Genomic DNA, 20,455 nt, shown 5'->3' on the forward strand with positions numbered 1-20,455 from the left:
GAGGCCGTTATACCCTGATACAGTACTGATTTATACTCCATAAAATGAATGAAATTGAATTTTGCAAGTATGATGTGACTGCACACCACCTTAAAAACAGCACGCATTTACGGTACTAGCAAGAACCAGGAAGCAAGTGTTACTGTAGAGAATCCAAATATTTGCAACTGGACGAAAAAGATAAGAGCAATAATGCCCATCCTTACATGCTAAGTCTTTATTTATTTACAACTTACAAGTATATGATTACATGATGATGCTCCTAGAATTTAAGACGATGTGGAGGTTTCCTCTAACTTTATGAGCTTTGTGCTCAATTTTCGTATCACCCTGATGTTCTTGTCTGGGGCTCTGGGCAGTCGGCATTGAATTTCCTAGAGCTCTTTCAAGTCAAGACGATGTGAAACTTCCCTAGATTTTTCGTTTCGGCGTACTTATCTTCAGTAGAAACGAGACAGAAGCAAATTGTGTGCAGGAATCGGTCAGCGCATAGGATAGCTGCCGTTGCTCATGAGTAGTACCTGGGGGTGGATGCATCGCTTTCATAGCTAGCATCACTCTCTTGCGCTTTATCTGGCGTTGAATTTCATAGATGGCGTGCGGGGCGCCTGATCGTGAGGCTTACTCGATCGCACTCATAACTTGATACATGCACTGACTAGCTCATCTTTAGCATAAATTAGAGGTATCGACCAGTAGCCTACTGTGATGGCGAGCTGAATGTCCGTATGCAATGCCCCAATAGCAATGCGGCGTAGGTTGTTTTCTAGACGCCCTCATGCCCCAAACAAGTACAATGCTCCATACAAGTGCACACACACTTGCACATTACCAGGGACCATCCCGGGAAATAAGAAGGAAAACACTTACCATAGATGGACCAAGAGCACAACCAACGGCACTAGTACAGCAAGTGCATAACCGGAGCAAGCCATCAAGCGGTATCTTGAAGACCGGTGGCGACTGGCAGCATGACTAATACGTGAGGCTCAGCCCGATCCAACTTGACGGGAAAGAGGGCAACTTGCAAATAACTTGAAGCCGTTGTCTTGTTTTTTTCTTCCACGTTCGTTGCACCGAAAGGAGGCGATAGGGATTTATGTCATCCTTTTTATCAAGTGCCCCATTACTAGTATATGTCTGTTTATCCAGCTATCTTCTCGAGTTCATCTCCATTGCCTCAACTGCTTGGAACTTTTGCTGCCCTTTCTTTTTTTTTTGCGGGGAAAAGGAGGGATGCAACATGAGGGCCCTTTCCATAATTATGTATGTATACATCATCACTACTTGTGCTCATATTGGAGGCATGCATTGAATTGTTCTTGTTATCATAAATAAATTGGAGGTATCGACTAGGCTACTCCCGTTTAAACAGGGGCGGAGCTGGACTGAAAATTTTCCTGATGCACGTCCAAGCTTGCAACCTTGGTAGCTGAATATTTTCCCTCCATGATGCACTTTTCTCACCATAACCTGATGCACTTGCCTTATAAATCTCACAAGTAGTACTAAAATTTTCTTTTACCCTGATGGCATATGCATCAGGGTCAACCTATGCAGATCCGCTCCTGCGTTTAAAGAAAAAAGACTAGCCGCCCACCATGATGGCGAGCACATTTGCTACAACCTATGGTCCTTCAGCAACTGAGCTACATTTGATGTATTCTAGACACCATCATGTGCCCGAACAAGGGATTTGGTTACCGGTTGAATTACCAAAGTTACCGTCCGGTTACGGAATATCTCAGCCCCCTCTGGTAAATTGACATCTCGGCCTGGTTTGAATTTGGGCTGAGCGTAGGCGCCGAGCCAACCATACACCTCTATCGTTCTCAATTCATCGCTTAGTTCTGACATACTCCTCCCTCATCCCCCCCCCCCCCCAAAACAAAATCAGAACGGTAGCGAAAACCTTGGCCCAAACAAAAGATGGACCAAGGAGTAGTACTATGACCAGAGCCAGCAAGGGGTGACTTGAAGGCAGGTAACGTCTGGTGGCTCGGCTCGGCCCGGGCGCCCGGCCCAGCTTAGGATATGGATGAAAAATAGGGCCACATACAAATAGCTCGAAACCATTGTTTTATTTCTTTTCTTCGATGGTCATTGCGCCGGAGGAGGTGATAAGGATTTTGATACTGGTGCACCAAAAATGCCTACACCACCAATATTACAAGTGGGGTGCTTTTAGTTTGACACTCCACGAATCACATGACCCCTGTAAGGTATTCTCTACGAGTGTGTCTTTCGTCATAATCGACTCCACCTTCAGTCTAGGTTGATAGTGTCTACTGGCCCATGGGCTTGGTCACAAATGGGCCGTCCGTGTCTCCGCGCGCTTGTCGGCTCTCCTCTTCTACTTCAAGGCCTCAGGTACGGCCCAGCGTCTGTCTATTTGGTTCTTATTACTGCCTGGAATTCTCAAAAAAAAGAATATTGTGCCTGGAACATTGCGGCAGTAGACGAAACACTTGAATGAAAGGTGTCGTTTCTCCCTTATTTCTGAGCAAACAAAACACATGTTGCTTTCGTCAGGAAACACCAAAATGTTTCGTCCGCGTAGAGGCACAGATGGAAGCATCTAGGTGTTGGTTGGCAGTTTGGCACGCGGAGCAACGTCTGCGGCTTCCAGTGCGGTCATAACAGCCAAGAAGCGGTTGCGCTGCATGGGCAGATCGTCGGCGGCGGCTTGGGGTTCTTGACCAGTTTCTCTTGGGGAGCTGCAGGCATTCGGCCATTCGCACGATCTCTTTGAGAGGTACAGTTTTCTCTCGTTCTTACTCAACTCACGTCGCGAATTTGTGCACTGAACTGCGATGCGAAACAGAGGTTTCAAGATATCGCGAGATGAGGTTCTGGTCTCTGCTCGTCGTCGCGTGGATGCCCGTTCTGCAGGTCCTCCTTGCAGGCATGCTCGGAGCTTGTCTTGCGTCCAGCCGGCTCAACGTCCTCACCTCTGATGCTCGAAGGAGCATAAATAAGGTATTCAGAATCTAAAAGCAAAGCTTCACCCATCAATCAGAGGATGGGACATAGTCACATAGCATAAACTAGTGGTATTTGTTTATTTACTTAACTATTTGTTTTTGCAGGTCGTTTATATGGTGTTCGTTCCCTCGCTCGTCTTCTCAAGCTTGGCAGGCACTGTCACTCTCAAGGACATCATTTCCTGGTTCGAATTAGATACTAGAATCTTTGCACATATTGATGCAGGTAATTTATGAAATTTGATTGCTCGTTACTGAACTTTATGAGTTAAGGTGGTTCATGCCAGTGAACATGAGCATCATATTCCTGATCGGAGCAACTCTGGGATGGCTGGCCGTGAAGGCCCTAAGGCCAGGAGAACATCTTCAGGGACTTGTCATTGCTTGCAGCTCAGCAGGCAAGTCATGAGTCACATGCATAATTGTTTTCCTTTTTTCAGGCAAGTTTTCTACTGTCTGTGCTCAGTGCCTCAGTCACATGCATTTTTTCAGGTAACTGGGGAACTATTCCTTTGATGATTGTTCCGGCGATCTGTAACGAGGAGGACAGCCCCTTTGGTCATGCCAGCACCTGCAAATCTCTCGGCATCTCCTACGTCTCATTGTCCATGGCGGTAAACTTGACAACCGCCTCGTTAACTCTGTCTAAGACTATCATGCATGGTACATTTTGGATTCATGCAGCTAGGAAATTTCTTCATTTGGACCCATAGCTACAGCGTCATGAAGAGATCTGCTCAACTCTATAACAAAGGCTGTAATGATCACCCTACAACTAATAACATAAGAAAAGAACAAAATTCACGAGAAGATCAAAATGGTAATTATGCCGCTTTTCTGCCCATGTTGTCATCTACAGATTCTTGCGAGGATGCCTCCAACAACTCGGTAAGCAGTTGCATATCCTTTCATTACTTTCAAAGAATCTAAACTGAGAGACTACTGGTGAAGGGACCTTACATTTTCTGAATACGGGTTGTAGGTTAGTCCTACCTTGCCTTCCAACAGCCTTTCTGGTACCTTGATGCACTATTTCAGAAGAGCAAAGGATTTGCTGCTAGAGATACTGAAAGAACTGTGGTCACCTCCCAGTGTTGCCGCGGTATGTAACCTCATTTGATCATCCGAATGAACTCTAGAATTCAAATCTAACTGCTATCACTCTGTAGCTCGTAGGGTTTACTGTCGGAGCAATCGATAAGCTGAAATCACTCGTTACGGAGGAAGACAGCCCTCTCCGAGTGGTCCAAGATACTGCACAGTTACTAGGGTATACCACTGCTTCTTCCTTGGGTGTTGCATCTTGAGGAAATCTGTTACTGACCTTCTCTTGGCTGACAACCCAAACTTGGGAGCAGAGATGCTGCAATACCTTGCACTGTCCTCATACTCGGTGGAAACCTTACCAAAGGTACGATTTATCCTCTGTCATAAACTTTGTGTCAGCTTGGTCATCTCGAGGCCTAAGTTTGCGACACATATAACCTCACCTATGTCTTAATTATTTTTGTTCACCAAAATTCTACACGGCCAGGCAGAGGAAGGACGACGATGAAGCCTCTGGTAGTCATATCGATTATTGTGATACGCTTCGTGATCCTTCCTGCCTGTGGAATCGGTGTGGTCAAGGCAGCCAGGGAGCTTGGGTTCCTGCCAGGATCACCCCTGTACCATTACGTTCTGCTGTTGCAATCTACAGTTCCCCCAGCCATGAGCATCGGTAAGCCAGCTTACAAGAGTTCATGAGGTGTTGTGTTCTCCAGTGTTTGGAGGTGTGATAGGGTGCTGTGTTTTGAGGTGTTGGGTTCTCCGGTGTTGCAGGAACCATAGCTCAGCTGTTCGATGTTGGGGAAGAGGAGTGCTCCATCGTCTTCCTCTGGACGCACCTGGTTGCCGCACTGGCGCTCACACTCTGGTCAACTGTGTTCATGTCACTGGTGTCCTGAGCGTGTCTTCAGTAAAACATTGCATCAGTCAGCACATTTGTTGTACTGCCTCCGTTCATAAAAGAATGTCGAAGATTTATCTAAATTCGGATATATCTGTATACTAAAAAGTGTATATACATCCAAACTTAGACAAACTTCCAACATCCTTTTATGGACAGTGGTACTATAATATGTTTCAAGTATTATCAAGTTACAAACTCAAATAAGATTTAGACGAGCATGCGGAAAGTTGCAGTACAGAGACAAAAAGAATGTAGCAGCCTAGCAGGACATGGTGGACTTTTAGCATCAATGAAGAGAGATGTCACACAACTCAGTAAACAGAAATTCTATGGCTGATTCAATAGTATCATAAAATCATCGAAGTTGAATTAAAGAATTGACCCTGGTACAATGTTGTATGGACACACTAATATTACAGTTTACTTGTACATCCTGTTATATGAGGGTGAGCTGCAGCTTCGGGCGGTGAGCCTGAGGCTCCACCACTTCCATATGAATCATAACACTCTGCAACACAGCATAGCTTATGTTTGCTCCGGGCTTGGTTACTTTCTGGTTCACCTCGTCTACTACCCAGTCACCCCCTTTGTCTCCCTTCGATGTAAGATAGATTGGCCCTTCTATGCCAAACCTGTTTTTATTATAAAAAAACAAATGGCGTAAGATACATCAAGTCCCGCAGCACAAAAGAAGCGCTAGTAAACACGTGCAGATTGAAGATGATGTTAAACAATTATTCATTAGAGAAGCATTTGGAAAAACTAAGTGCCTTTTTGGTCGGTACACTAAGCTTGCCATACGTTGCCACAAAACAAGTTAGTCAAGTTTGACTGAGTTAGGCAGTCATTTGGTTCACAGACACACCTGTGGCAAATATTCTTTTCATGCAACATTGACATATGTGTCACTGACTCAGAAAATTATGGCAAGCTTTCCTCAAGTGTGGCAAGTATGGCGCTCATTTTAACCACCAAACTTATGCATGAATTGCAAAAAAAAATGTGGCAAATGTTGGCAACCTTACTGTAGCAGCCAAATAGGACGAGCAGCCAAACAGGACCTAGAAGGCTAGAACTCAACTGATCAAGAACAGAATAGAGAAACATCGGGCATGTTTAGTTCATTCATTGCACAATGTTTACAAACCAAAATCAGGGCATGATCAAATTATTGATATATTTGATCGAATGAAGTTATACTACAGCAATATATTTTGTGATGAACCTAATGGAACTAATTCGGTGCTGGGGACGTTGATATATTTTCCTATAGACTTGCTCAAACTTAAAGAAGTTTGACTTAGACAAAGCTAGAACTTCAATTAATTTTGGAATGGAGGGAGCACTAGCCAAACTCCATGCACATTACCAATTTTTGGCTTCACTAAGGTAGTGAACCAAAACAGAATGTGCCGACAAAATGCTCCAATATCTCAATATTTATTATGAACTAGGAAAATAGCAATCACATAATTTGTTCAAGCACAACTTCCATATGGCATGTCTGGTCACCAAATGGACAAACAAACATCAAGCTCAAAATCCGTAGCAGTTAGCAGATCCTACTTTGGGTTACTTCAGGTACGTCAGCCACTTGGTTTCAAGTTAATATAAGATGATTGGGCTGGTGTTGGTGGGAAAAAAAACAAATTTTTGTCCTCGTTGACTTGTGAGCAGCATGTTCACTGTTGGTCTAATGCAGAGAGAGAGAGAGAGAGATCCATACTTTGGAACGAAGACTATGAAACCATTTGCCTTGATCTTTACTATTCTAGCTTCAGTGTCGACCGGCCTGCACGAAAAAATGTGTAGATGATTATTGATTAATGATCATAACTGGGGTCATTCAGAAAATATACTTACTCCTATAACAGATTTCAACCATTTTTTACTATTCTCGTCTAAATAATAATTTAGCTTGATATCTACTGCTAACTTATCACTCTTTTATGCCATTGACAACTAAAACGTACCTTGTCCTGAAATATATGAGGGTGTGTAGCTCAACAGATGCTCTGCTTGCCATCTGGGCATTTCGGTGCCTATAATTCAAGTCTGGGATGATAATAATGTCAGTACCAAAATTAGTAATAAAATATATAGAGGGAAAGCTTCAGCAGTGCATTGGGTTTCTTACTGTCAGCAATGCCTGTGAGCTGTGGACCATCCTGAAAGATTGGTGGAAGTTTTGCTATATCTAGAGCAGCAGCTAGCAACCTATGCACAATTACATCTGCAATGAGAGGACACTGAATCAGACACCAACCTCACAGTTTATATGCTTCCTATTCTCTTCTACAGCTTAGACAGGAACACATAATTACTTTCAAGGTTCATGCACGAGATACTAAAATGCTAGACCATCAACAGGTAATGCATCTTTGTGGACATAATATAATCCCTGTCCTTTAATTTTGTCTATAAAAACTACACTGAGTTACAAAGAACTTCCATTTTGTGTAAAAGGTTCATGCAAACAATTATTTCAACTGAACTTCCCCAGTAAGCTAATTAGTAGTTTAGAACATAAGCTGGACTAGTAACATGTTCAAATATCTTGCGTACACAACAATCATCAGTCAAATTCAAGTACTCCCTCCAATCCATAGTTAGTGTCGTGGTTTTAGTTCAATTTGAACTAAAAGCAAGACACTTATTATGGATCCGAGGGACTGATATATTTTAGCATCAAAGTACCCAAGGGAGGAGGAAAACTGACCTGCATATCTGCGAATAGGAGAAGTGAAATGAGTGTAAAGAGCAGATGCGAGACCATAATGGTAATACTCAGACAAGCTCATATCTCCACTGCAAAAATAAACTGCCTGTGTGTTGCAAGAGGGAAGTTATAACTTGTATGTATATAGTTCCAATCACTAAAAGCTGATATGTAGCAAGCTTCACTATAGCTATCTTACTTGTGTCATGCATCTAGTTGCCAAAATCCTGATAAGCTTGTTGAAGTATGGGTCATCTCTCTGCGAGTCAAGAAGTAACGACAGGTCAATATAATGCTCCAAACAGATACTGTCCAGCTACATAGCAGTGTCGCCTAAAAGTGAAGTGCTCCCTACAGTAAAATACCTTTGCATTATCAAGTGATTCAGCTAATGCTTTTGAGGATGACGCGTCCAGATTTAGGCCAACAGAAGAGGCAGTACGGAGTAATGGCTCGAGCATCTCCTTTGTTGGGCTAGGATGACGCCTGATGCCAATCAAAGGAAAATTAGCAGGTTGAGAAAAGGTAAGGTTCAAATGATCCATCAGCTATAAGAGAAAAGTAGTGCGCTATTACTGCATAAATCTTGGAAAACATAAAAGATACAAATAAATTCTTAAAACAATTCCTTGGCAGAAAAACAAGTTGGTGGCTGCACGTTTTTTTCTAAATCTGCAATATGTGCCAACCTTCTTCAGCGATCATATCTACTCCCTCCGCCTCATGAAACTTGTCTTAACTTTGTTTAAACTTGAGTGAATCTAGATGCTAAATATTGTCTAGATACATCCAAATTTCGACAAAGTTAAGACAAGTTTCATGAGACGGAGGGATTATGCAACATTAGGAGATGTCATAAACATAATAATTTGGCACCCTGCCTCATTGGAGCTACGGGTTATTTCATGATTGCACCTAATCAACTCTGGAAGTCTGGCTCTATATGGTTTGGATGATCAGGTCAACAGGTCAAAAAGTGTGCTCAATTATGAATAAGATGTGAAAAACATTTTCCAGGATATTTCCTAGGAATCCAGATATATTTGGCTGCACTACCAGAATGGTGATCTAAATCTGATCTGAACGTGACAAGATATAACAACTTAACAAGGACATAGCAAATGTGTACCGTAGCAATGAACACAAGGGATAGTGCTGCAAAATCTTCTCAGCAACAGAAATATTCGCTGCCAACATGAACTCTTCAATCATTTGATTTGCCTCACGAATTTGATAGATTCCTGTTGAGCTTAAGTGTAAGCACTTATATTCATACCACAGGCATAGAAATGGTTCAGTCAGGTTTACAAATCTGCATACCTATGTCAAGAGGATCATGAGTTTCGCTATCAATTTCGAATTTGACTTCTGCTGAAGCAAGAGTCAGAGCCCCCCTTTCGCAACGCCGATGTCTCATTATCTAAATAAGCATTGAAAACATAAGCCTAATAGTAGTACTGATAGCAAATATCAATTGACAAGATTATTTATTGAGGTACGAGATAGGATAACAAAAGAGCAAACCTTTGCTAATGAATTTAAGTTCCGCAAGTCTACAGTCAGTGGGTCGACCATACGGCTGGAAAATTCAAGGGGAAATGATCAATCTTATGATAATGTTTTTGACCTACTAGACCACTTAGAATTGTATTTTCACATCTAAGTATGGTCAAACTGAGAAGGTTGAAGGCCAGAAAGCACCTGTCATCCATTCTTGCTTGGGCTTCCACATAAGACATTGCAGCACAAGACTGGATAACACTCTTTGTATATCTTGTAGCTATGATATGAGCATCAGGTGTCATTTCCTGTACCCAGAACATTCCAGAAACACCACAGCACCAAGATTCAAGTATTAGCATGTTCATTTGACATTTTTATCACTTCAAGATACAAGAGAATGAAAAGGAAATGCCAAAGGCAGATGACAATAATACTCTGCTCATGGTACCACAAGATCAGAAATGAATCTAAGTTAGTAAGCTTTTACGCACACTACACGCAACAGGTCTTAGAGATGGTTTTCCTTTGAGAGAAAGTACAGCACCACAACACTACTTATTCATATGTGCGTTCACAAGAAAAAAATGAAACAACAATAAACTAAAAGGCTAGGGTGTACACCGACGAAAAATCTTAGCGAAGGCTGAAACGGAAGACATGTTGAGTCATCCATTGTCTCTGAAATTGAATATAGTATGCACAATATGCGTTCATAAAGCTAGTAGGACAAGGTATTGTGGACATCTGGTTCACACAATACCTTATTCAATAAGAGCAGAAACATAATGACTAAATTAATCCTCTTATGTCCGACAAATTGACATCCCAACAACACAAATTCATGAACTAGACTTACCCAAATGACAGAGAATGCAAGCCTTGCAGTATCAGCACGAAGAGAACAAACATCTGGAGAACAACATAATTCAGAAAAAACATCAGTCACTTCCACTCATATGTATTGACATTAACTTGAGTATTGCCAAATTCAATAAGGAATGCTCCACTGCTGTGTATGCCAACAGTGATACCTTCAGTTAGAGGCTTTGGAAGCATGTCAATCCGTTGTCCAACAAGATAAACAGAAGTTGCCCTTTGTGAAGCCTCCTCGTCAAGAGGAGTACCAGGATGGACAAAATTAGTGACATCGGCAATATCTGGTCGGTCCAAGTTAAGAACTGCAATCTCCACATCAATAGAAACAGTATACAAGGTGCATGAAATGGAATGAAAGTGATGGGTCTCACATGAGCCTCCTATCCAATCTGCGACAGATAGCTTTCATGAACCAAGGTCAGATAAATTAGTTTGTAGCTGGGACATAAGGGCTTGCTAGCATCACAAAACTGCCTATATTACATCTGCAATGCTCAGGGCATTCCCAATGATTTATATACATAGCTTGTATCGGTGAGAGAATGCATGTTACGAATGTGTAGATACAACCCTCCCCGGTGCATCATTATTACCTGTTGTATCTAGTTCTGTTCTTCAGCATCCAATTTGTTGTTATCTTACATGAGATATGACCTTCATCTCTCTCTTCATTAACTCTTCCACCGCCTCATCTTTAATCCTAGCTGGCAAGCCATATATACTGCCTACATAAAACTATTATGAATGGCCGTGAAGCCATTTTCCATACGGAAATTATATCCGTCTACTTTATGTCATTTAAGTATTCCTGCCAACCAGGAAGGTGGCATTTCGTATTAGTAATTGAAATCGAGTAATCCCCTTGAAAAGAAAATTGATCTATCAACTGAAAGGATTTACAAATTGAGTTTTCTCAACATAAATAGAACTAAAGAGCATGATTTGGTCCACATGTTACAATTAACCAATCAATCTTATGGAGCTCAAGCCCAAAGCAGATGCAACAGATCCGATAAGCAATTTACACAAGCGAAGCTATCATAAAGTAAAAGGAAGTGATAAGGGAAATATTAAGTCAAATGTAGAGAAGTACAAATTCAAAAGCAAGAGCATAAGATTGACTTGCATTCCAAACTTGAACTGAGTAGCTGAGAGGGAAATATATAAAGGATACGAACTCCAACTTCAAAATTCCCATTTGGAAGTGGCGTGCAATGTAGTGCATCATCAATATCCCTACAACCTAAATGGCAATTGGATGGTATTCAGTCAATCCAACTACAGAAGAAAAGGGTACACTTATCATGGTAAACTCACCAGGTGGGTCCACACTAAAGACTCTCACTTGCCGCAGGTCTTGCCTATTGGGATTAGCCAAATCCTCAGGTGATAATGTCCAAGGCAAAGATGGCAAACAAGCAAGGACTTGTGTAGAGAAAGGTCTTGTGTTAATATCATTCTCTATTAGGACAACCTGTTTCATATGTAAACATCACTTAGCATGCTAGCATCAAATGTATGATCTACATGCAGCCATTAGTTCGGGTAAGGTAGGCTACTGCAGCTCCTACGTAGTAACTGACTTCTTGTAATAAATATTAGGTATAGAAACTTGCCTCTGTTTCGGTTTCTTTGTCGCCAATATCTCCTATAGTCCTTACATAGTGTCCTGATGGGTATCTAGACATGACATCCCAGGAGTCAACTGCAACGACAATCCTTTTATTTAAAAGATTCCCCAGCTGTCTAGTTTGAATCCGGATCTTAGGAATTCTACGATCTTTCGACACAAATAGAGCATGAGCAACGCCCCCGCTACCAGCAGGCATGGGCATTGGCTCCAAGGATCCACAATACCTGCAGTATACAAGCATTTTATGTATCAAAGTGCAGAAGCTGAAACAAAAACTTACAGATAGTGATCTATGCCTAACCAACCAAAGACAGTAAGAAATGCATGAAAAATAAATAAAAACTTGCTTGTCAAGACTACTAGTTAAACCCATGCATCATTTAAAAATGATTGCATAATTGTACATCTTCTAAGGTCATAACTTCACAACAGTAGTTAAACCCATACACTATTAGGCATGTGAACGTAAGTGAAAGAACCAGGTCGATCCGTATGAGTATGTTTGCATTGATTGCATGAATTGTGCATTTTCAGAGGGCATTTGGCAGATAAGTAGATTATAATTACATAAGCATTATTAAGAACATCTAAAACTCACGAATTCCAATTCCGTTTGATGATACCAACAACACGTCCAACTGGTCTGCTGGAGACAGAAGCAACTGTTGATTGCGTGGAATTGGTGTTTCGTGGAGCATCATCCGCACTATCTGGAGCCAAACGGACATCCCCTTCATTATCATCTTCTGAAATAACAGAAACATCCATTGAGTAAGAAAAATAAGATCAGATAAGGAAAATGAGATACGTCCAAGATTGAAAAACATACCATCATCATCTGCAATAAATGACTTCGTCTCATGCCATTGATCTTGTGGCAGAAGTTCAACAGAAACTATATCTCCATCAAAGGCCCTGTTCATATTTGAACGGCCACGGATAATAATCTCATCGCCGATGCTCTCACTTCCAACATATGCTTCAAATGGATTGTACCGATTAACTCGAAGCTTCCCTTGATGGTAAATACCACAACGTAGACCAGATGTAATTTCTGACATAGGTTTATGCTGCAATATTATCAGGAGAGCATACATTACATTTAAGACTAGATGGTTATTCATTATTATATCGAGGATGCAAAAAAGGAAATTGCATCGTTAATGACTTGGTATACCTCAATGTAAATTACTTTCCTTTTGGATGGTCTAAGATCTTCTGCATCTTCCATGGTAATATCTCCGCTAGTTGGAACAACCACCAAATCAAGCAAACCAGGCTGTGCAAGCGATCTTACATATGACTCAACTGGAACCAGAAATATTATGATGAGACTACCATAAAATCATTAAGTCAGTATTGTAAAGGGTTCAGCTATTAGGTTATGTAACAGAATATCCAAATAGCACCTGTCTCTGCATTTAGACCTTCTTCGGTAGCTTTTCGTTTGTTATCTCGATCATTTGTAACAAGCAACACTCTGGCACTGTCACCAAGATGACTTTGGTACCAACGTGCAGCAACACGGATTGCTGAATAGGCAAGAAATGTCCAGTAAAGAGGAGAGGATGCATAAAAATGCCTACAGAATAACTGATATGAGGTATACCCAACATAAATAGAGCAGCTACGTACCTCTATCATTACGATCATTCGGGCTCTCCCCGGCCATCTCTTTGATGTAAGTATCCCTGTTTTTTCAGTAAATTAGTAATCCTAATCATGTGAACAGAAAAGACTAACATCGCTAATGCTAAGAAGAAAGTTCTGATATGAGCAGCTAGCACATCTAAATATAAAATCAGAAGGACAAAACTGTAGCAGGTTGATACTTTCACGTTTGTGGGTGCTGCTTTTACAGAGAAGTTTTACAGATGCAATTACATAAAGGATGCTATGCCATTTGGAGGGAACACCACTTGAACACACTTTGAGTTAAGGCAAAATCAACTTGGCCCAATTTAGAGAATTTACTCCACATCAGCATTGTTACTCCACATGAGAAGAGATGCAGGAGTGATATCTCAGTGACTTATTCCTAGAGGAAAATACTTCCAAAACTACTGCGGTTGTTTGTCCTCACCAGTCCATCAGCTAGGAATCTGAACTTGTTTTGCTTATATTATTAGGAACTAACAAAAACTGTACCAGATGCTAAATCCACACCCAACTAATGGAAACAAGCATTGGGGTTTGGGAGAACCCAATGTAGAATTCAGGACGGCGTACCTGTGGTGTTCGTTGGTGAAGACGAAGAACCTTCGAGCCGTGTTGGTGCATAGGGCCTTGAGCCTGTTGTACACGGAGAGGTTCTTATTCTTCACTTCGTCCAGCACCACCGAGAGCACGACGACATCTTCAATCGCTGGATTCTCCAGCAAATCGATCTGCAGCAACCACTCAGAGCATCAGCAATCGGAGCCCCCAACCCTTACAAATACGAGAAGTGGGGGGCGGGGGAGCAGGGGCACCTGGTGGAGCACGACGTTGGTGTCGATGACGAGGATGGCTGCCGCGTCGGCGTTGAGGCGGCGCGCGGCCGCGTCGCAGGAGGAGCAGGAGGCGGCGCCGCAGGGGATGTCGTCGCGGAGGTAGTGCTCCCGGACCACCTGCGCAGACGGGGAGACGGGGTTAGCTAGGGTTTCGGCGGGGTGGGGGTGGTGGTGCGACCGAGTGGTGACCTTGACGACGCGCCCTTGCTTTGTCTTCTTCACGAAGGACTTGCTCTGCAGCATGTTGGCGAGGTCGGCGGGGCGCAGGCGAAGCGGCGGCGGCGGTTGCTGGGAGGGATAGGGTACAGGCAGACCTTCGGCGGCGAATGGCGGCGGCGGCGGCGTACGGGGGTTTAATAGGTTTGGTGCGGCGTGGCAGGCTTACTGGGTTGAGCTTAGAGCATGTCTAAGAGCAGGTCTAACAGGCCCGTATAACCCGCCCACCCCGTAAAATTCCGGCGGGATACGGAGCCGGAACGATTTTGGGCGTCTAGCAGGCCCCGTATTCGGGCCGGTCCGTATCGGCGGAATACGGGGCCCAGGAAATCGGCCCCGTCGCCCCGTACATATAGTGGGCGCAGGTGCGAGCGAGGGTTAACCCTCACTCGCAACCCTAGCTCCGCCGTGCGCCGCCGCCTCTCCTCCTCCCGCTCCGGCGAGCAATTAGCCGCTCCCCGCGCCGCATTCCACCCCCAAGCCTCGCATGGACTCCCGCCGCCGCGATGGCGCCTCGCCGGCGAGCGGATCGAGGCGATCCCGCTCGCCGGACACCGTAGAGGAAGCGTGGCGGCGGCAGTGCAAAGATCCGCCGCCGGCAGCCGTCGCGCGGCCTGCAAGTACGACGGCGCCTTGTACGTCCCGAGAAGCTCATCGACTTCGCGCGGGGCGGCCGCCGGTACCACGAGGACCCGCCGCTCAAGCCGATGAGCGGGCGGAAGTTCTCGGCGTGGCTCGCCGAGTGGGAGCGCCCGGCGCCGAGGTGAGCGAGGCGTGGAGGGCGACCATCGGGAGCACCAACGGCGGAGGTGCCCTCTCGACGGGGAGGAGGAGGAGGAAGACGAGGACGCCGCCTTCGAGAAGGCGATCCAAGACTCCTCCAAGGACGCCGCCGAGAAGGAAGCGGCGGAGGAGGAAGAAAGGGCGGCGGCCATCGCCGCCGTGCGGAGAGGCGGAGGCGCGGGCGCAGCGGCGACCATCGTCTACCTCTCCGGACTAGAAGTCGCGATCCATGATCGCGCATTTTGTATGTAGGTACGTCGATTCCTATGTATGATCGACGAACTATGATGAATGAAAGTTTCCCGGGGTTTTAAATTTACAAATATACGGGGTCAAATACGGGTTCTGCTAGACGGAGCGGTGTCTGATCGACCATTTTTTTTATACGGGGCGAAATTCTAGCGTTATACGGGCAGAAAAGTAAGGGGCCTGTTAGACATGCTCTAACATACCCCGTATTTTTTCGCCCCTTAAAACGCGAGTAGAGGGTCCTGTATTTACTTTTCGCTGGCCGAAAACTCGTCCGAGCTAGCAGACCTCGTATCCCCACCCCTCAAAACAGAGGATACAGGGTCTGCTAGCTCGGACGAGTTTTCGACCCGTCAAAACAGAGTTTAGACAACAATTTGCACAACAATTTTAGATCAAACATGGCACATCCAAAATATGTGATGCATAATTCATAGTTTTTAACATCACAACGTGATCATGGCCAATGTTCAAGCCACGAAAGTTCCCAAATGTGATCAACCATAAACGAGTCCATCGCCAGCGGCGCCACCACTCGCCGGAGACTCACCTTGAGCACTTGCAGCACGAGCTTCACGCGCAGCCTTTTTCCTTGCCATGATGTCCGTCTTGGTCTCCTTCCACCACGCCAGTTGATTCTCGTCCATGCCGTCGGTGCGCATCATCATGATATCCCTCTCCTCGGCCAAGAGATCCTTCATGGCCTTGGCTTGTTTGAGTGCGATCATCCTCATGTCAAGCTCGGCCTTCAACTTGGCATCTTCCCGCCTTGCTTCCACCTTGGCAAGTTTCACCTCCTTCTTCTTCTCGGTGATGAGGAGCTTGGTCTCCAATGTCTTCATCGTCAATGCCTCCTTGGACTTCATGAGTTGATCCAACTTCTCCCGGAAGCTAGCTGCTTCGCCTTCTACCTTGACCCTCTCCTTGGCTTTCTTGTTGCCCTCGGGCATGCCGGCGTTTCTCGCACTCATTTCCTCCTCTTCATCATCCATGGTGAGCAGTGCCTCCTTCTTGCCCTTTGGTTCGTTGTCCCTCAACTTCCACTTAGGAAGATGTTGAAGAATGGAAAAGCAATGATGAAATTGAAATTCCTTGTTCTTGGAGCCGGCCATGTCCTTGTACCGGGCTTGAGCATACTTGGGCTGCACAACAATACTATGTGATGTTTCCACATCATCAACACATAATATGGATAGCAACAAACAAGGAAAACTTACATAGTCCTTCGGCACGCATCCACTAGGGGGGTTGTTGACCACTTGATCCATGGCAGCACTCCAACGAGAACAAGCTGGTTTGATGATGTTCCATCGGCCTTCAAGGGAGCGGTAGGATCTGTCGGCCATGCTCTTGGTGCGAGGCTTTAGCTGGTGGTACAGATCCTCAATGCGCTGCCAATAGCGCTTGCCGCCTTGGTCCACTCCGGTGCACGCATCCATCCCCACCTTGCTCCAAGCACGGACCAAGATGGCGTCTTCGATCTCGTTGTAGTTCGCCGTGCGTGGATTCGGCGTTGATGAAGATGATGGGATTCGTAGCATAGAAAACAAAAAAATTCCTACCGCGAGAACGCAATCCAAGCCAAGATGCAATCTAGAAGATGGGAGCAACGAGGGGATGAACGAGACTAACCCTTGAAGATTTCCAAAGCCTACAAGAGGAGGCTCTCGTTGCTGCGGTAGACGATCACTTGCCGCTTTCAAAAGCGCGTAGAAGATCTTGACGGTGCCACAATCGGGCAGCACCTCCGTACTCGGTCACACGTTCGGTGTTGATGAAGACGACGTCCTTCTCCCCGTTCCAGCGGGCAGCGGAAGTAGTAGATCCTCCTCGGAATCCCGACAGCACGACGGCGTGGTGGCGGTGGTGGTGGAGAACTCCAGCAGGGCTTCGCCTAAGCGTATGCGGGAGAGGTGGTGGAGGAGGGGCGGCTAGGGTTTGGGAGAGGGGGCTATGGGCGCCGGCCTCAAGGGGGCAGGGGTGGTGCGGCCAAGCCATGGGCAGCCCCCTCCCTCTCCTCCTCATTATATAGGTGGAACCCCAAGGGTTTGCCCAAAGTCTTCGAATAAGACCCCAACAGAAAAACTGCCTTATGGACGAAACCTAGAGGGACAGGGACTCTCCCCTCCCCCCTTTACTTGGCCGGCCAAGGAGGTGGAGTCCACCATGGACTCCACCCTCCCATTTGGTTGGCTGGTTAGGGTTAGTGGAGTCCCTCCGGGACTCCTCCTTCCATAGTGATTTATTCCGGATAATTCTAGAAACCACCTTCCATAAATTCACCGGATCATTTCCAAACTTGGAAAGTGACTTCCTATATATGAATCTTATTCTCCGGACCATTCCGGAACTCCTCGTGATGTCCTGGATCCCATCCGAGACTCCGAACAAAACTTCGAACTCCATTCCTTATTCCATATCTACTTAAACGACATCAAACCTTAAGTGTGTCACCCTACGGTTCGTGAACTATGTAGACATGGTTGAGACCTCTCTCCGACCAATAACCAATAGCGGGATCTGGAGATCCATAATGGCTCCCACATATTCAACGATGACTTAGTGATCGAATGAACCATTCACATACGATACCGATTCCCTTTGTCACGCGATATTTTACTTGTCCGAGGTTTGATCATCGGTATCTCTATACCTTGTTCAACCTCGTCTCCGACAAGTACTCTTTACTCGTACCGTGGTATGTGGTCTCTTATGAACCATTCATATGCTTGCAAGCTATTTAGACGACATTCCACCGAGAGGGCCCGAGTATATCTATCTCGTCATCGGGATGGACAAATCCCACTCGTTGATCCATATGCCTCAACTCATACTTTCCGGATACTTAATCCCACCTTTATAACCACCCATTTACGCAGTGGCGTTTGATGTAATCAAAGTACCTTTCCGGTATAAGTGATTTACATGATCTCATGGTCAAAAGGACTAGGTAACTATGTATCGAAAGCTTATAGCAAATAACTTAATGACGTGATCTTATGCTACGCTTAATTGGGTGTGTCCATTACATCATTCATATAATGATATAACCTTGTTATTAATAACATCCAATGTTTATGATTATGAAACTAATCATCTATTAATCAACAAGCTAGTTAAGAGGCTTACTAGGGACTCATTGTTGTTTACATAACACACATGTATCAATGTTTCGGTTAATACAATTATAGCATGGTATATAAACTTTTATCATAAACATAAAGATATATAATAACCACTTTTATTATTGCTTCTTGGGCATATCTCCAACAGTCTCCCACTTGCACTAGAGTCAATAATCTAGATTACATTGTAATGTACCTAACACCCATGGCATTCTGGTGTTGGTCATACTTTGCCCTAGGGAGAGCTTTAGTCAACGGTTATGACACACTCAGAAACGTATGTATTTTGCAATTCATTTGCGTCTTCACGCATCACTCATTTTCCAAATGAGTCGGCATTAAATATGTTTGGTCTTCCGGTGGAACCTTAATTCCGCGATCTCGAAATATGTCACTAATATTGTCATACACAATATAGCTTCAAAGTTCTCGACACTATCGGAACTACACCAAGTTCTCAAAGAACCTCTTGACTTAACATCCTCGGTCATTGTCAAAACAACGACATATTCTGCCTTCGTTTGTAGAATCCGTCACAACATTTAGAACTCTTCTAAATCTAGCATTGTGCTACCTTTTAAACAACACTTAGCCTAATTTTGAGATTGAAATTTTATTTTTATATGTGACAAAACCAATATCGGTGCAACACCTTATAGCGATTTGTTTATCATTTCTCCATACAAAACTATTTATATATCCTTGGTTCTTCTAAAGTACACAGGGATATTCTTACTGTTTGTCCAATGATCATCACATGAATCATTCTGGTATATGCTCCTAACATTTTAGAGCACGGGACATCCGATTGTGTACATATTAATTGTGATCTAAATCACTCATGTGTTTTTACTCATTGAGTGTCAGATACACTCAAGTTTTGTTAAAACTTCACATGACAAGAACATTTTCTTAATATTTCTATATTGAACTACTTCAATATCCTTTCTATGTACTTTGACTTAAACTTATTATGTGTTTCAATCTATCTTCATAGATCTTGACACTAAATATGTTTCGAGTCCATATCCTTTCATTGAAGTTAATTCTCAATGAAACCTTTTATAATCAAGTATATAATTACATCATTTATAACCAACTATATGTATCTACATAAAGTATTATAAATATGTCTCGACGCTCCCACTTAATTTCTTGCAAATGCAAGCCTCTTCATCGTTTCGATGAAATCAAAAACTCTTTGACTATTTCATCCGAGTGAAGATTCCAACTCCGTGATACTCACTTCATCCAATTGAAGTTCGTTTACCTATCTAGTATTCCACGGACTAGCAAAACAATTGGCTGTATCTTGTATACACCTTTAATACACACTTCTGTTAAGTAATTGATTTTGCCATCCTACTATCATATCTCATGAAAGAAATATGTAGCGATTACTAGAATAATCCACATAGACTATAAGCATTGCTACGGAAGATCTAATATTATCGTAGTCAACTCTTTGAACTTTGTCGTAAACAACTTTTCGACAAGTCGAGCTTATTCAAGGATATTCCATCCAAGTCCATCAATTTTATAGATCCGTTTACTTTCAAAAAGTATTCATCTATCTTGGATTTCATGGCATATAGCCATTTTAACGGAGTCAGGGCCCATCATAACTTCTTTGTATGTAGTTGGTTTATCATTGTTCAAAAACAATCCTTTATTCACAAATCATTTATTTGATCACAAAGTAAACCATACCTACAAGGTTCAATAAGTACTTCGATCTCCATGACTATAACATTTTGTAGACATGGGAGCCATGATCGTCGTGGCCGCTTCCGGAACCAATTTCGATGCTGCGCTACTCGATCATTATGCTCAGGTTCATAAACCTTATCAAGTTTTATTGTCCTCCCACTCAAATACTTCGCTAAAAACAATTTCTTGGAAATAAGTAAGAAACATCGACAAA

General features: G+C 43.7%; 2 protein-coding genes across 2 annotated transcripts; one reads left to right on the forward strand and one right to left on the reverse strand.

The window, feature by feature from the left end:
- The first annotated feature begins 2,609 nt into the window (after positions 1-2,609).
- Positions 2,610-5,265, forward strand: LOC124694515 (protein PIN-LIKES 5-like). The gene is made up of 11 exons (XM_047227499.1): positions 2,610-2,755; positions 2,825-2,979; positions 3,090-3,169; positions 3,258-3,382; positions 3,477-3,598; positions 3,669-3,872; positions 3,967-4,086; positions 4,154-4,254; positions 4,343-4,395; positions 4,519-4,704; positions 4,806-5,265. Exons 2-11 carry the CDS (start codon positions 2,845-2,847, stop codon positions 4,928-4,930), a joined length of 1,251 nt encoding a protein of 416 aa, XP_047083455.1. The 5' UTR covers positions 2,610-2,755; positions 2,825-2,844; the 3' UTR covers positions 4,931-5,265.
- LOC124701297 (exosome complex exonuclease RRP44 homolog A-like) lies at positions 5,183-14,456 on the reverse strand. The gene is made up of 24 exons (XM_047233348.1): positions 14,348-14,456; positions 14,138-14,275; positions 13,896-14,053; positions 13,302-13,357; positions 13,076-13,198; positions 12,844-12,974; positions 12,496-12,736; positions 12,265-12,412; positions 11,650-11,890; positions 11,351-11,507; positions 11,208-11,276; positions 10,189-10,314; positions 10,014-10,066; positions 9,356-9,462; positions 9,179-9,233; positions 8,975-9,074; positions 8,784-8,895; positions 8,020-8,140; positions 7,854-7,913; positions 7,655-7,760; positions 7,073-7,168; positions 6,909-6,990; positions 6,662-6,727; positions 5,183-5,567 (listed from the first exon to the last, which is right to left on the reverse strand). The coding sequence occupies exons 1-24, from the start codon at positions 14,399-14,401 to the stop codon at positions 5,372-5,374; spliced, it is 2,796 nt and encodes a 931-aa protein (XP_047089304.1). The 5' UTR covers positions 14,402-14,456; the 3' UTR covers positions 5,183-5,371.
- Between the last annotated feature and the right edge of the window lie 5,999 nt (positions 14,457-20,455).

This window comes from Lolium rigidum, chromosome 3 (genome assembly GCF_022539505.1).
Source record: "Lolium rigidum isolate FL_2022 chromosome 3, APGP_CSIRO_Lrig_0.1, whole genome shotgun sequence".
NCBI classification, from domain to species: Eukaryota; Viridiplantae; Streptophyta; class Magnoliopsida; order Poales; family Poaceae; genus Lolium; species Lolium rigidum.